General features: G+C 40.5%; 1 protein-coding gene and 1 long non-coding RNA gene across 4 annotated transcripts in view; one reads left to right on the top strand and one right to left on the bottom strand.

Moving 5' to 3' along the window:
- The window catches only part of alk (ALK receptor tyrosine kinase), a 345,355-nt gene that overhangs the window by 115,052 nt on the left and 212,372 nt on the right, over positions 1-17,931 (bottom strand). For all 3 annotated transcript variants that reach the window (XM_084381759.1, XM_084381761.1, XM_084381760.1), the window contains exon 4: positions 9,695-9,899. In XM_084381759.1, coding sequence (XP_084237885.1) covers positions 9,695-9,899 — 205 coding nt within the window. The remainder of the gene's footprint in view (positions 1-9,694; positions 9,900-17,931) is intronic.
- Positions 3,227-4,295, top strand: LOC311274241. Its single transcript, XR_014624735.1, has 4 exons — positions 3,227-3,297; positions 3,378-3,448; positions 3,521-3,593; positions 3,676-4,295. It is a non-coding gene; the product is annotated as an uncharacterized lncRNA (long non-coding RNA).

The raw sequence follows: 17,931 nt of genomic DNA, 5'->3' as shown, positions 1-17,931 counted from the left end.
CAGGACACAGTACACTTTCCAGTGCCAAGAATAAAATTGGCTGTGTTCAGGACTACAGAATACCAGCCTTCTAACAAAATAGATGAGAGCAAATCTTTTTACTATTACTCTTAAAGTTATAGTAGTGTGGATATCTAACTAAGACACAGTGTACTATGACATTTTTTTTTTTATTAAAATTCAAATTAGAGGAGATAACCATTGTTTTCACATGAGACAGGAGACTGAGCAATGAGCAGTAAAGACAGAGTCTGCAAAAGTTGTGAAATTGTGTGCATAGGCATGTGTATAATTGTAGCTTGTGGGTATTTATCTACATCAGGTGATTTCACTGATTAGCACTCTCAGCTCTCCGTGACACATGGCTGCCTATCTCTGGCCTGTATTGATTTTTATAGAGGGTAATAAATGTTGCTTGACTTAGCCAAATTCCAGGTCACTACATAAAGCTATAAAAACCGAACAACTGTCCTGCTGTGGGATGGGAAAACATAAAAAGACACAAGAGGATCTCCAGTGAAATCATTCTACATATCAGCTTGGGAATAAAAACGTCACAGTTGCTGGTAAATTGTGAAGAAACACGGCAGCATGATCATTTTCATACAAATCAGACCATCATTGAGGCAGAGAACAGTGAACAGAACAGTGTCCTCATTCTGTTTTCTACTTAAAACCATTTGACCTTTGTGCTACAAAGCAATATGATACAATCCATGTGAAACGCACCAAATATGAAATTCACAGCTTGCAGGCCATTTGCCAGTAGCTTTGTTTACAGTGATTACAGCAATGTCTCAAAATGAATGATTTATTGATATTTAATATCTACATTTTTAAATAAAGTTATACTGGTCATATTTTTTCCGTCTGAACAACTGCCATTGTCTCATGGTGAGTTGACGCTGCATACCCACAATATTCCAGAGAGACATGCTCCTTATGATACAAGCCGCCAGGGAGATGAAGGCAAACAGGAAGAAAAACACTACCTCTATCTCAGCAATTGCTTTGATGCCAAACGTGCATCACAGCAAAAAGGCTTTTGTGAATTAGGAGCTAAGCTTTTAATGTCTGGGCTCGAAAATTCCTCGTGCTTTTGCCATAGGTGAAATCTGAAATTCTGTCTCTTCATAAAAACTAGGCCACTGTTGCTTTTCCCAAATTTCTCCTTGCCCTACTCTTTTGTAAAACTTCAGCTGTCAGGAATGTACAATGCAACTTTGGGGAAATATGATTAGAAATTCTTAGATGAGAAGGAAGTCCTATGAACACGGGGGAAGGGTGGGAATAAACACTATAGCACCTTATGTAACCTGTCTGTGGAGAAGAAGGGGGGAAAGATAAAGAGAGTGTGCATGAGAGGAAGAGGATTGTGGAGTGTGCAAGCTGAAGATGACAAGATATAACTCATCTGTGGATAGGCTGCTTTTTTTCTCCCCATGAGTGCCTATATGAGGCTCAAATGTTTCATTTCTAAAGCTTTTTATGAAGTCCCAACGGGAGCTGCCACCAAAACACTACAGAGGCGCTGTAATAATATTTTGTTGAGACCGAGAGGGATGTGTGTGCATGTGTGTTGTGTCAGAGGAAAGCCCGATGAGATAAATATGTAGAAAATAGATAGCACAATGGTTGCGATGTGGCTGCGTGTGATAATATGCAGGATAATCAGATTCTGATGTGAAATAATACAGTCTCATGTACTGAGATGAAAAGATTTGGCATTCTTTTAGTCTTCTATCTTAATGTCTCCCCTGTAGTCACGACTGATGCTTATAGGGTGTTTTTCAAAGGAGTCTCTAAAACAGGGCTGCTCAAAGAGCGGCCCGCAGGCCAAAGTGGTACCTGGTGTTTGCTCTGGCCCGACAGATGTTTCCAGCAACACAAATAAAAAAGTATTTTAAAAAAATATATTATTTACAGTAAATCACTGTCCATGTTGTTTTATTTTTTGTGAGGTAAAATGTCTCTTTAAATATGCTGCATGTTTCCTCATCATCAAATATTTTTTAATAATCTGAACATAGCAAGCAGAGTGACACTTTGTGCAGAATTTGACCAATTAAGGGAACTTGGGATCGCAGTAGGCCTATCATTCTGTATCTTAGCAATGTGGCCCATGACCCACAATTAAGTTTCAGCTTTGGCCCTCCAAGGGACAAAGTCTGGGCACACCTGGACTACAATTACAGCACAACTTGATGTCATTGACAGGCAATGAAGTAGAGGGACACTGCTACAGAAGTGTTCAGTTCGTGCTCAACATAGTGAATAGTTGGTTCAATGTTTCACACATATAAGAACATAACAAGTTGTACCTGACACCCACAGAAGCCTGGAGAGTCTTATTGATTTTTTGTTACTTTTTCTTGTTCTTCTGTGTGTTCTCTTTCCTGCATCAATTTGCCTGAGAGCTTTTATCATGGACCGTTGACTAATGTGCAGAAAATGGCAAGCTTAGAGAAGGAGAATGAATTAGCCAATGAAGATAATACTGCTGCCTTTTTTCTCTGGAAACTGGTACAAAAGGCAGAGAGAACAGTGATGTGGCACTGGTGGCCAATGCTATAACGAGTCTCATTTACATTTGAAATGGCAAAATAGCAAAGAAGGCTTCTGGGAAGCCAGAGGAAGACAGAGACGGAGGGTATGTCAAGAAATACAAATGTATCCCCTTAGATTCCCACTCAGCCACTGTGCCTGTGTGATCAACCACAATGAACAAATTCTCCTCATTCTCTGCTGTGACTGAAACTCAAATAATGTTTGTTTCTCTATCTATCACAGGTCACATCACAAAGTACTAATAAGTAATTAGAGCTTGCTTAAAGGGAGTGATGTGTCACGATAAAACACTTGTATTGAACTCTTGTTGTAATATACTTTAAATGTTCTTTATAGGCATTGTGGGTAATCTTCTCATGGTTTAATTAAGAGGACTACTAAAACAAAAACAACAAGGGATTGAGATTTTTACAGCATATTAACACAAGAGAAGAGAGGGATGTCCTGTCCCTTTTAATTAAATAGCAAATGTTTGTCAGTGTAGCCTTTGAAAGAGATGAGTGTATACAGTACTACTTTGTGTTACAGGTCGTCTCCCTCCCTGCCACTATATGGCACTGTGCCAACTATTTGGGCACCCCGATTGAGGGGTGGCGCAATGCGCCTTTACATATAGAGGTGGGGACACACCTGTCTCACTCTTTTCCTCCGCTCCTCCCCGGTGGCTGTGGCTGGTCTGGCGCGGTGGTTCGGCATTGCCGTTGCGAGGGTGCAATCCTCTTCATTCAGGTAATGCCCTCTGCTCGTCTTCCATTGTTCATGTGTGCGTAACACGGGCACTTTGGTGATGCGATCTCCGCTCTTTGTAGAACAATCGGCTGTGGGGAGACGCATCGCTCCGCCAGAAGCCCTTCCTGGATACGCTTGCCTGCCCCTTTCAGTAAGTCCGAAATGTTTTGCCGTCTCGCGGCTCTGCCACTCAGTTCCCAGCTGATTATTTCTTTGTTTGTAGCTGGGTGATTGACCTGTGGCGCAGGCTGTTGCTCCGCCGCCTCTCTTGGCCTTCACCGTGGCTTGGCAGAGTGGTGCGTATGAGTTGCTTCTTCCATAAATGTTGATTTTAATATTTAGTTGTATATTAAATTATAGTATGTCTTTTTTTTGTAGACACCAGGATAACTGGTCAGCCGATATTAACAGTCTTTCCCGGGATCCACGCTGCTGTTTTGGCTCTATTTAAAATATTGGACGTCTTGGCTCTCTGTGACGACGCTGCCCAAATATACTCTGCCTTTGCGGCTTCCTCATGAACGTGTCCTGCCTGGGTGTATGGTCGGTCGAGCCGCTTTTGGCTTGCGCTGCCGGGCTTTGCAGCGCGTGGTCACTCATCTGGCTGTCCACTGTTGAGCCATTAAAGGGGCATTTCACTGGGTTCAGTCTGGGGGATTATTAGTTGCTATTTTGTTATTTAGTGTTTTGTATTTCGTTTTCATTGTGTTTTGTCGCCCTGTTATGTGTAGCACCCTATAGCATGTTTTTAACTTGTTTTTCTGTGTTTTGGGTTAGGTGCTATGGGTCCGAGGCAGCAGTTTAATCCATGGTGGTGGTCCCCTTCACGAGTGTGCTGTGTGTGTGATCCATTTTTGATTTGTCCCTGCCGCCTTGTAAACACTGGCCCAGCTCTTTAATCTCTGCTCCTGTAGGGTGCTAATTGTACTGTGATGAGATTATGGTGTGTGCATTTTTGATTAATTTTGTTATGAGTTAAATAAAGTGTTGTCTTCATTTGAAAACCGTCTCTTGCCCCGTGCTATCATCGAACCTGTAACCTCCATTAAAATTTAGTGTTAGAATTTCCTGGGGTTGAAATTACCCCAGGTGGTGTTGTCGCAACCTCGTAGCTCCCCTGTACATCACACCACATTCGCAAACCAAAAGAGAAAAACCAACAAACCAGAATGACACTCAGTCAATTCAATCAGGCCTGATCCAATACCCATAACTCTAGGATAAGCATCAAATTGTACTCACTTATAGATACCAGCTACCTAAATATGCCTTATTTTTTCATCAAGATCCATTCATCATTCCCTGATTAAAGAAAAATGTCTACGTATATGTATATATGTAATGTACAGTAATACAATGAAACACATTTACAGAATAACATTTTCGTTTTCCATATAAAGATAAACATAACAAGGTGTTTGTACTGTATGTTAAGCACAGCACCATCTAAGTTATTATATTCTAACCAAAGACAGATGAGTGGGGAGAGGTGGGCTATGTTGGCACTGCAGCGGTGTATGTGTCAACTCGCTGTCAGAGTGAAGACAGAGCAAGACATTGCAGCTGGTACAGGTGGATACTGTGGGAGATGAGTATTGAAACGGTTTCAAAAACTTGTTTCAGATATTCCCTATTGATATGTATCAATATATCTATATTTTTGAAAACACTACAGCACAGGCAATACATTTTTTTTAGTTTGAGAACATGAAGTAATATCCTCAGCAAAAGAATCTGAGCTTCGGTTGGAATCAAAATCTGTGGAGTTACACTTGCCTGCAAACTGCATTGGCCACATGACCATAATGGCTCCCTCAGTGGCCTTGAGAAGTTATGTACAACACCACTGGCCAAAAAACGCAAACCGGAGTTCTAAGATACAGTCGTCTCTTGTAGCAATTGCATCCTTCCCACTGGCAACACTCCCAGACTCAAAGCTATAAGGATCCCATCAGCCCTGGCTCTGTGGCGACCACAGCCCTAGAGCAGGAGGTCAACTCTGGTGTGCACAAAGTGGAGGAGCGGAGGAGTTGTTAGGGCCTGCCAGGGATGGATGCATTGCTTTGCCAGTCAAAGGGCCTTGAGTTGACCCATCTCTCTTCCTCATTGAAGGACCCACAAAACAGGGTTTAAGACACACTCTGTTGAGTGGATAAATTGTTACTTATAAACTCACTTCATAAAGACTTTTTACTGTGTGGCATCAGAAAAAATAGAGGTCAGAGACATTTTAAAGTTGCTCTTGGATAATTGCATAAAATGTGTATATTCTACCTAAATCAGATGTTCCTGAGGCATGATTACAGTAGCATTTAAATAAAAGAAGTGTACAGCTAGACTGAGTGAACAGTAAATATTAAACCTAATTCTGTTTACACATTTTATTTATTTGCCTTTAAGCTACTAGTTGTCCGTGGGCTAAGATAAAACCCAATACCTTGAGAGAAAGAACTGCTTCAAATAGAAAATAATATATTATTAACCAAAGTTGTTCTTGTTATTTCAAAAGCCTATTTATCCAACAAACTCAAAATGAAAAGCACTCTGCCCCCTCTGCCTACTGCTACCATTACCAGATGCCACCTGAGTCTACTTCAGAGAACAGCTGTTCTATCATACTGTGGTTATTTTTATTAAAAAGGCACAAAAATGCATTTTTGGATTCAAACAAATATTTCTAACTAAATAATCAAATGAATAAAACTCACAAGGTTTGTACAAATGGAGGCACTACAGTATATGTTTGCCATAGATCTATTGTAGTCCACGTGCTTATCATACTGTAACAAATAGGTAATGGACATGAGACCAATAAGAGTTAAAAGCAGTTTAATTCTTACCTGCCCAATACACAGTTCATATTGATTCCTATATTTTAATTAAGAAGATAAGTAATGCAGCAGTTGGCAATTATTCAACTTTCTAAGTGTATGCTGCAAAAACACAGATGCATATGATGCTTTGAGGCTGCTTTTTTATTTCATTTATGGGTCTGTAAATTGAATAATTAGGTTAGTGGCAAGAGTAATCCTTTTTACTTGCAGGGATTACAGCTGGTTCAATTTGAAATAAAAATGCTGCTTGTGTGGAACAACCTTCATTGTAACCATGACAGCTAGAATGAAATCTTCTAATTGTCCATGCACCATACATACAGATTGTATCTACGGTTCGACTGTATTTATACATTTTCAAAGATTGCACTGATTTTCTGCTGCATGCTGTAACATTCAGTCAATCATGTTTAGTTCCTTTCCATGCTTCAATAATGTCTCTGCGATTCTTTTTCTCATATTACGGCTTTTCTTTAATGTGCAGGATTATGTAGGGGAGAATGCGCAGTGCAGCTAATATTATATCATATTTCACTTGCCATAATGTTCCCTCTGTATGTCAAAATTTAGCATTAACACTTGCCTCCTTTGATGCTTCCTTCCCCCGCATTACAGAAGCCATGGATCAGTTTTAAGATGATGCTGCTCTCATGCCGTGCTTTTAAATGACACCCAACACTTTCCACACAAACGCGTGACTGCTTTTTATCACACTTGGTGGTTCTGATACCTACAGTCATTGCATCACTCAGAGCATCACATTAATGCACCTTGCAATCGAGGCCATTTGGCACATACAGTATTAATGTAAAGCAAATGAATGCATACGCATATAATATGTGCTTTATTACCCTGTATGTGTGTATGAAGGTGTAATGGATGGGGTGTGAGGTAATATTATAAGATCACATAAAGTAGGGTGAGACAGATTCCTGTGATGGGATGTAGCAGTGTGATGCATTACCCTGTGACTGCTCCCACCACCTCGCTCACAAAACAAGACTGCCCTGATAATTTACCACTGCCAGGTCTGGTCATGGTACGCGAAATGAGAGATATTAATGCACACATGTGCAAAGACTGTACAGACACAAACAATTCATGTGCAGATATACACAAGAGGACATCACACATATCTTGCAGCCCTCCCTCCCTCTTTCAGTGCTGACAGAGACACTTGGGATGCTGACATTCACTGCCAGAGCTCACACTGTGTGATGAGTCATGTCTTTCGCTGCCTGCGTTCAGAGGTCCAAAATATGCCTCCCTCAGGTATAGTTATACACTATATGATGAAATCCGAGGCAGGGGCATGAAGGGAGGTGTAATGAAAAGCTAACCCTGAAATTCTACCTGCATAGTAGTAAGAAGACACTTGCTTCAAAACATACAGGGACTTTAGTCAGTAACATTTGGCAAATGGTTTACTCAAGTCACTGGTTTAATGGACCAAACCTGAGCTGCATTCTTCCACAGCCTGTTAAAAATTGAAGTTTTGGTTTAAAAGAGGAACAGAGCAGTATTATCTGGTTCAATTCACAAGTATCCAGCACAGATTTGGGAAGGTTTAAACACTCAACTCGCAGGTTAAAACCTTGACCTGTTACATTAATATTATTATTTTTGTCACAATAAAAACTATCCGGTCTTTTAACCGTTATTTCACCCTACAGTACACTGCCATTTTTTCTCAACCCACCACAGAAAAGCAAGGATAATTTTTTCACAAAGCACTTGCAGAGGATGAAGCGCTTGCCATTGAGAATTGACTCTTAAAGATTTAGTTGTGCCTGGACAATTCCATCAGATGTGACGCAACATTAATGCAATGCAGGCAGCGGAGCAGCTTTCAGGGCTTTCCCTCAGTGGCTGATGGCTGTACTGGAGCTTGGACGCGTTGTGTTAGATTTAATCAGAAGCTCTGTGATTGAGAAACAAAAACAATGTTGTTCAAATTACAGGAGAAACAGCATTAACCCCAAATTTACTCTTTTAATTCCATTCATGACATCATTGTTACACTAAGTAGCATCAGCAGAGAGAACGAATAGTTAACTATGCGACACTGTGTGGGCAGCTTCCAAATAGTTACTTCTACTCCAGCGGGAGCGTACTTGTGTTATGAATATTTTTGTTTTATGTGGACATGGCTGCTGTCTCTGCTCCAACCTATGAGTCATTCCAATACAAAGTTAAACTAAAAATGAATGAAATGAGACCTGAGAAGATTTAATCTACCCTCAAGTAAGGAGGACCTTGTTAAATGATCATTGTGCGCAAGGATGTTTTGTTTCCCTCTTGGCTAACCCTGCACTAAATGTCCTGACTGCTGAATTGGGCAAACATGTCAAAACAGAGGATTAAAATTCAAAGGCAAGGGCCCGGACTGGCAATTAGTAAGCTGACTGGCTCTTTCAATGTCGGCGGGTGGCTCTTCTCGCTTTTGTTTTTGCCCCCTCTTTTTATGATGCGAGCATCCTCCCTGTCGGAATAGAAATGTGTGGAGTTTGGCTGAGCGAGTCTCCACGGCAGAGATGGTGTGGGTGGATGCAGCCTCTGACTACAAATGAGAGCACACAAACGCACAGCCTAATCCGTCACACATGTAATGAGCGCATCCCTGCAATGCTCCCTTACACCGCCGTGAATGTTCACATAAACACACACACACACACACACACACACACACACACACACACACACACACACACACACACACACAAACATCAGCGGACATCCACTCCCACACAAGAACAGCAATGGATAGAGGGGAGATGTGGAAAGAATGGCATTCATGTGATTCCAATGCCCTCAAGACATTACACACAGAAGCAGCATGAAACATGTCCATAGCAGCGTGCTGAGATTTGCTCTTTGTATTCTGACTTCCTACAGCACACATAAAAAGGCTGAAAACACATGAATATGTCCACACATATCAAGTATTTAGAAAATAAATTCTTGAACTGAGAATCATCCTGGCCTCTGTCACTCTGTTGCCCTCAGTCTGAGACAGATATCTGCACGGCCTTCAATGAAAAGCCACAATGAGACGAGCACAGACCTGGTGTTAATTAACGATTAATCACAAAGGCAGGTTATATGCATGCGATAATTGCTCATCTGTGCCTAGCTGCTGCAAAAGCAAATGGCATGTTTTTTATACAGCCTACCTTCCCTTCTTGCCCTGCCAGCTCTCGCTCCGTCTTACACCATCTCCATATAAAAAGACTTTCAATGAGGGTACCATCCTTTGATTCAGCTGAATGTTGTTGTTTTTTTATCTCTACCTCTAATGGAACACATGTATGCAGGTCTGGGAACAGAGTATTCATAATAAAGCTCTTGGCTGATATGCAAGTGCTCACATGATGCCAACCCAGTGAACCTGAGCATGATGCTTAGAAATCCCATAAAGAAAGCTGATACAACTTGTTAAGGGAGGTTTTGACCATCAGGCGTGGGTGGACCTGAACACCTACTTCATGCTGATTCTCTTTACTCAAACCAATCTTTTTTTTCTGTCTTCTACCACACTGTACGTGTATAAAACAGGTGCTTACCCTGTTATTCGTGGCAGTGTGTCAGTGGAGAAGAGGGCAAGTGGAGGTTTGTCCCGCTCTACGAGTCTTATGGTGTATTGTCCACTTTGCTTGGGGTGGAGGAACACAGCCATGTCCAGGCTACATGGACCCTGGGCCTCCCACAGCCAAGGACTCAGCACCCAGGGGCCACCAAAGGCTGAACGGTTCACCCAGAGGAACTGACCTGAGGGAGGGAGAAAAACAAAGAACTGTAGAGCAGTGTGCAAGCATGTAGTAGTAAAAGAAAAACATACAGTACAAGGACACAGGATCAGAGCATTATTGATCTTGCTAAACACACATCAGGAGCTGCAAGAAAACAGTAAAATGATCAGAATTGCTAATGAACATGATGTGCTGATACAGTGTGAGTCCAGATGAGTAATGGCTATGATTTCAACTAGTTTTGAGGCAATAGCTGAGAGGAGAACTTGATGCAAATGCATGAAATAAAGCTGCTTTGAAAAAGGGCAGTCAATGACATCCCTTGCATAGAAAAGTGGGGGGTAGTGGGTGAAAAATCAAAGCACGTTTTTTTTCCTCTAGTTTTGATATGAGGTCCCATTTCACTCTCCAACCTACTGAGCTCATTGAAGCAGGGAGTTCATCAGAAGCGGAAAAGTTGTGCGTGTGTGTATGTGTGTGTGGAATGGAAGCACAAAGAACCTCAACATGAAAGGAGGAAAATCCATTTTTAATAAGCTCACTTAAGAAAAGTAGTGTTGATGAGAGGAAGCAAAAAAAAAAAACGTGCAGAATAAGTGAATTTTTTTAATCATTCTCAGGAAGCAGTGAAGGTGAGTTTGCCATGTTGTCGCTGTTTATTTACTGTTGCAGGTGTCATGAGCTATCTGCTGCTGGCACAGTCATAAAAATAAATCTAGACATTTTTTGTAGCACAGGGTTGACTTGTTTATTTTCTTTCCTTTTTAATTTGTTTCCATTTCCAGGCTACGCTCTTGCCTCTGGATAATGGTAATACCAGCCTCCCAAGGGTCAGATTGTATCAAAGTGTACTTTTCTAACTGGGACGCACGTGTCTCCTTGTGTATGTCAAGCGATGCACTCAAACAACCTTTTGCCATTAGATGTGTATGCAATTTGTATGTTGGTACCCGTCAGACAGAGAAAGGATGGGGAAAAAAGGCTGTACAAATTCCTGATGTTGGCATGGTGTGAATATAACAAGTTGAATCTGGGTTTCTAATTCAGTCTTGAATACACCTGATCAGTGTCAATATATATGTACTGTGTATACTGTATATCCTATTATATAACTGATTATGGATGCAGCAGCCTGTTTGCATGCATAAGATAAATTTTGATCTAATTGAGCAGTATTATATTCTACATTTCTTGAAGCCTGTGGAAAATGGCTTGGAATAGTTAAAATGCTTATATTATATAAAGCTGTTTAGACCATTTTTCAAGACTGTAGGCATGGCAGGTCAAGTTTTGATTGATTTCTCCCTTGTTTACTTTTTTTTCCCATTTCGACAACATCCAAAAGTCACATAACCTAAGATATTGTCTAATAATATGCTAATAAGTATGTTGCATAAAACATATTGCTTAACTTTATCTCTATCTAGCAACTTACATTATAAATCATGTTTGGGACGACAGGGACATGTCATGTCTGGAGAGGGGCAGGCTGAAGTGAAGGTAGGGAGGGTATGAATTTAGCTTCAAGACTTCGCCATTAGGAAAACCCAAAGCTTTTTGTACAAAGATACCAAACAGGTTTTGGAGGCAGTCGCATTTGATGTGCAGGAGTCTTTGTGGACGACTCCACCACAGTACGTTGGAAACAGTTGGAAAATAAAAGAATGACACGTGGTATCATGATGGAAAAAGCAGATAGAGATCAGATATCAGCAATATATACTGTAGTTAGCTAGCTGATTGCAAAAGGCTACATCGAGACGGGTTGGCTCAGACTAAAAGAGGCAGATCGAGTGGTTGCAGAGAGGTTTGTTACACCAGTTTGGGTGTTTTATGATTTGTTCTGGGAATTAATGTCGTAATTTTCATGATGAACTGTCGGAGCAGAACCATGCCAAATTCAAACCTATTATTAGGAAAGTTACAAAAACTTAAATAACAACATTTTAAATTTGATTGAAACTAATTAGTAATACTTTTTAGATGCAAACTATTATGTACACGATACCCTAACTTACATAATAAGAAGGTGACTGTGGATTTAGCTTGAAGCGTCTTGCAGGTCTAAAATGTTTAAATAGCTGCAAGAATAGAAATGAGGAATTTTGGCAATTTGAAATAAAGTCAACAGAGGATGATTGATTGTAGACATGGGCAGGAGGACTTTAAGCCTTTTCTCATCTGTTATCTATGCTCACACGTTTTCAGAAACTTTTGCTCCCTCCTTTAATCCTTCCCTGATATACAGTGCTCTCCCTTTTTCCCCTGAGGTGGCTGAAAAACCAGTGAATTTGGAGGCCTTGGAATTGGAGTGCTCCAGTTAAGCCTCATTTGCTCTCCCTCCCTTCACATTTGCATGCTCCTTACACAGAGGGTCCAGACAATTTGGCAAGGACAGTCCGAGTGCTTACAACAAGTTTGGAGGCAATGTGGACTGCACACATTTTCTACACACCCAGCAGGGTTTTGATATAGAGGGTTTAAGACTCAACCTGGAAGGCCTTTGGGCCTGAAGGCTGAAACCTATTAAGGATTGTTTCCCAGTCCAAATAAGATGTAGAAATACCTGCTCTGGAGCAATTATCGACAGGGCACAAATTATAATGGCAACCTGCAAAGAAGACTGTAATTCCATTAGTAGATTTCTGCCTCAGCTTCACCTGTGAATACTGCTGCATAGCAGAGCTTGATGCCCTCATTTACTGCATCACAAGGCCTGGTTCAACTGACTGACTGAGTGCAACTTCATCACTGATGGGGGTTATGGCAGCAGAGACACAGATGATCACTCACCAGCTTATATTGAAATTAGCCGTGTATTTAAAAGAAACACTGATTAAAGGTATAGTTGGTAATGTTGGAGAGCTAGCAAGATTTGAAAGTGGCACCTCGTCTAAGCTCCACCCCCTTCTCCCCCTCCCGTCAGTGCTCCGTCCAAAGCCCCGCCCCCACAAACTTGAACGCGCATCAGACAGTCCGTCAGCAGGGCAGAGGAGAGCCGTTAGCATTGGGCTAATACAAGCTACAAAAGTAGCTAAGTTGGCTAACGTTACATATTTCATTAAAATAACAAATCCCCCCGAAGCAAAACAAATAATTACCTGTCCAACAGAAAGACAGCAACCTCTGCATCACTTCTGGAAGTGCTACTTTAGCTGCATTTTCTCTGCCATCGTTCTCTTGCTAACTGTGCTAACTCTTCTTCTTCTGCTGTTTTATGGCTGTTGGCAAACAACTGTTAGGTGTGCATTACCGCCACCTTCTGACCTGGAGTGTGTATCTCCTGCTAACTCCATATGCAGTGTGCTGAATATATCCGGCAACGGTGACACGTGATGAGTGCGCGCAGGGAGGAGGGGGGGACAGAGGGGGGTGCAAGCAGGACGAGACATGAAGGCATCTGATTGGTTCTTTCAACTCGGACCGAGAGGGAGGGATTGGTCAGAGTTTTTACAGGCCTGCAGCTGCCACAGAGGTCTGATTTATTTCAGTCCTTTTTCTGAACACATTATGTATGGACTACTCTCAGGGTGGGAAGACCATTTCACCCAGTATAACAAAAAGTGTTTCTGAACAGGATTACAAACGATACCTTTAATTATGGGAGATGTAAATTCATAATGACATCTTTTCAGTTAATGAAAGAATACATTTATGAACCATGCTGGATTCAGGGACCTGGTTGGGGTGGATGATGAGCATACTAAGTCCAGGACTGTCACACCAGAATCCTGGGGTTGCATCTAGTCTGTGGTAAGGTTTAGGCAGGAAAATACTTTTTCAGTTTGCAAGGCACAAAATGTAATCTCAAAACTAAATGTACATTGATTTTGTCAATATTTCACAAACTGTCATGAAACTGGGTTGGTCTTTTAGATTAGTTTCCTTGACTACTGCCTTTAAAGATGACATGTGGGGATGTAGGTCCATCCAGTAATCTTTTCCGACACCTGAGTTTGAAACTCTGAATAATTGTTCCTCAAAGATATGAAATGTAACATTTCTGCATTAAAGTTTCTAAATATGACTAGTGCCTCTGTAAGAAATCCATAATTTTATTCAAGTTACAGTGTGTTTAATTTGGCCGCCTGTTGGTATAATGTCTGGGTGAGAGTCAGAGAGACACAGTCGGCACTAACTAAAAGTAACATGAATAAAACTTTCTTTAATGACCTTATCTGTGAACATTTCTGCAGAAGTTGTGTCAGATAGATTTCATCTGCAATTGGTGTTTAACTATAAAGATGATCCCACGCTACTTCACGATGTCAACAGACTATGTCTTTTGTTTTTGTTGTTTTGACTGAGAGAAACCTTGCAGAAGAAATGACACACTGTGTGTTTAATGACTGTTCTTAATAGAAGAGGTAGAGTAAAAAAGATTGAATGACTCTGTTGATGGAAGGAACTGTCAACCGCTAATCTGGAAGTTTTTTCCTTATATTTGTAATCCACACCAGCACTTTAACTCCAGTTGTCCTGTATGCCTGTAGTTAATGGACTTTGTTGGATGCGGCTTCTCATTTACCTGTTAATTTTACACTTACCACAGTCAACAGTGTTTATGATTATGAATAATCACTTGATTATCGCCCCTCAATAGAAAAAAGTGATCCCAAAAGGCAGAAGCACAAATATTTCAATTCAAAGTGATAGTTGTATTCTGTATCACTGAATCAAGCTGGTAAACTCTTTTCTCGCTCTCTGTGCGGTTACAGATTCAATCAGTCGAGGCTTTTGTCGACATGGCATCCCAAATCAGACCAACTGTTGGTGAGAGCAGAATTCCCTCAGATAATAAAACTGCAGCTAAAAGCCTGAGAGAAGGAGGAAAACAAACCATTCAAATTGTATTCTCTGCCAAATCCTCTTATAGCATAATGCATTTACCCAGGGCCAGCACAAGCTTTTTAGGGTCCCAACAGTTCCACTGCCTCACATTTTAATTTACAACCCATTCACTGGTGCAACATAGTGACAGCTTCCACTGCGGAGAGATGGTGTGAGCGTATGACATGCTGATAAACAGCCTTATTATAATAGTGTATTCTTGTTGGTTTCTTAAAATGATTTTCTGCCGCAGTGATTAAACCTGCAATAAGGTTTTTATTTTTGGCCATTTGGGTAAAGGGTAAACTGTTCATCACCTGTTAAGTTGAGACTTGTTAGCAAACAGTTTCTTATTTACACATCCAGCAGTTACAGAGAAACATTATCATTGATTTGGAGTCCTGCTTCTATTCACCAGCTTGTTGCCTACTGTGCCTGTCTGCTCTTTGGTGCCAAGCAGGTTGTGCACAGTGGACCTTCAGAACTGGAAAGCAGCTGCCTGCTGCACCTGGAAGCAATGCTGAGCTGTGAGAGTGAACCAAAACAGAAAGGTTGCAGCTGGACAGCTAAGCAATGAGCTGAAACTGAGAGAGAGCTGCAGATCCAGGTGATCATTTTCTGTGACTTTCACTTTGTCACATAGTTTTAATGTGATGCATTATTAATACTAGAATGACACTCAGTAGGGCACATACCTCTGCGAAGGCCTAACAGTCCCCTTTAATTCAATTAGCCCAATCCACTATGAAATAAACCATATTTAAATCTGTTAGATCTGGATTTTTTTTTTGGATCTGCATCAAATAATACTCAGTCGTGGATACCAACCACCTAAAAATGCCTGATTTTTTCATCAAGATCCATGCATTTTTCCCCCAATAAATTATTGAAAATGTTGAAAAGCCCTGTCTCAAAATGTTAAAGAAAGTTAGAAAAAATTCCTGGATTAGTCTCTTTATCCAGATCTGCACCAAAAGTGAATGGGGTCTATTCTGGGCTGAGAGCCATCCTCCATCCAAGTTATGTGGAATTCCTTTGACTCATTTTTGTGCAATCCTGCAGACAAACCAACTAACCAACCAACCAACCAACCAACCAACACACAAATGGACACGGGCGACCTCCTTGGCCAAATTGATAAAAACTATTCTACTATCTACTATTATAGATGCTTTAGTTGTGCTGTTTTATGGTGCTAGAGAATAATTTGAAAACTATTAGAATTGCGATCTGCCAGTTTTTAAACTATTGTGGGTAATTTCATATACTGTTCAGTCAACATAAAGTGTAAAATAGAGACTATTCATACTGTAATACATAAAACTGAACCATTGTTATTTCCTACTGCAATACTGGGACAGAAGAAGCAATAGAAGCAGTACTACCAATATTATGGTTTACTGAAACAGATCCAGTCCTTTGTGCTCAAAAACCCTTGTTGGAGCTTGTGTAATAATTTATCTTAATGGAAAATCTAATAATCATAGAAAAACAACAGACAAGATGAAATAATTAAAATGGAAAGACATGTCAACGAGAGTCAAAGAATATGCCATTTGACAAACCACTCTGCCCCTAGTTATTTTCAAAGCCAGTGGCTATGCAGTTGTGAAAGCCTATCACTTACTAATGGTGCAGACAGTTCCCCCATAGAGGACTGATGCAAAATCAATACCTGATACAATTCTTGACAGGGGAGTCCTCCAGTTGAAAGCTTTGGAATTTAGGCAAAACATCTAGAATTGCTTGGATGTTGGCCCTCAGGGTGTCAACTACCTTATACAGTAGTATTTCAAATCCTGCCGTGGGAATGCCCCCTCTTTCATCTGTTATCAACAGGGGACACTCAGCGAGCACACAGCTGTACAGGTAAACCCACTGCTGCACTGTGGTCGTAGCGTCAGTGTGATTTAATGTCAAGTCAAACGGCATTTATGACTGATAAATGACAAGTGATGCATGTTCAGATAGTAACTACAAGGACAGGTGTTTCTGTTTTTTGACACCTTCTCACTGCAACACTGATCATCAGATAAGCAGTTTAAGTACAGACAAATTTTACTTTTGTATTCTGCTTTGATTTGAATACTTCAGTGTGAGACTTTATTGCGATACAGGTAGAGAGAGAGGTTGTATGGGTCATGGTCTACACATCGTCTGTGAATGGTGTGCAGATATAGTAACTGAGTATTGCTTGCATGATCCTCATTAACCAATTTGACATGGCATAACATTTGAGGTGAAGACACATGATAAGCCTTTATGTATACCCTTTTTAAGTTATTTTTTTTCTCATTAACTCAATGAAAACAAAAGAAAACAAAGGACTAGAAAAGTAATTTGAGTGCATTTCTAATGTGCTTGATTAAAAAATGAAAGTGTATACTGCTGCTTAACTAAAGATATTTCAGAAAAAAAAGCCTCTCCATGGCTTTGCTTTTCTGTCCCATGGCTGCTGATTTGTCACAAGGTTTGTTTTTCAAATTTTCCATATATTATTACAAAATGAACTGGTATCGTCATCAGGCAAATTACAATCAGACTTGAATGTAAGCAGAGGATTGTCGAGAAGATGTGGCTTCTTTGTTCTTTGAGGAGAGGAGAGGAGAGGAGGGGAGATTATGTTAACAAAATGTCAGCATTCCAACAAGCCAAATATCTTGATTATTACAAAACCGCCTTTCTTAAAATCAGTGCTTGAAGGAGTCTATCCATTATAGCAAAAAAGTGTCTGGCTGTGATAACTTCAGTAATAACAAAAATGAGTTACATTTAAAATGTAAAAGTGCTCTTTTTCGGTGTTACCATTAAATGATAATGTAATGAGTTATAAACCTTAACACCGGAAGCAAAAAAAATGTTAAATGTATGGCACTTATACTGTATAGCGCTTTTCTACCTACTTAAGCTTAAAGTTCAAGAAGTCTGTGTCTGGCTAAATGACGCTAATACACTGCACTGTACAGTAAACTGCAATGTCAACTTCCACCCCCTCACATGTCGGACATGTTGCTATCTTCTGCTTATTTTCCTGGTTTTAATGAACCATGTTCCAGCTATCACACTGTTTCTGGGCTTCTGTGTTCTCATGTTCTCTGTGTTCTATTTCCATGAGCCATTGCTGCTTAAAAAATGTTAGCTGTTACTGTAGCATGTACAGTTATTCTGTACTGTTATGTAATCTGGAACAAATGATCAGCAAATGAGGCTGCTGAGGTTTA

This window comes from Pagrus pagrus (assembly GCF_965226575.1).
Source record: "Pagrus pagrus genome assembly, chromosome: 18".
NCBI lineage: Eukaryota > Metazoa > Chordata > Actinopteri > Spariformes > Sparidae > Pagrus > Pagrus pagrus.
This window is presented reverse-complemented; position numbering and strand designations above follow the sequence as displayed.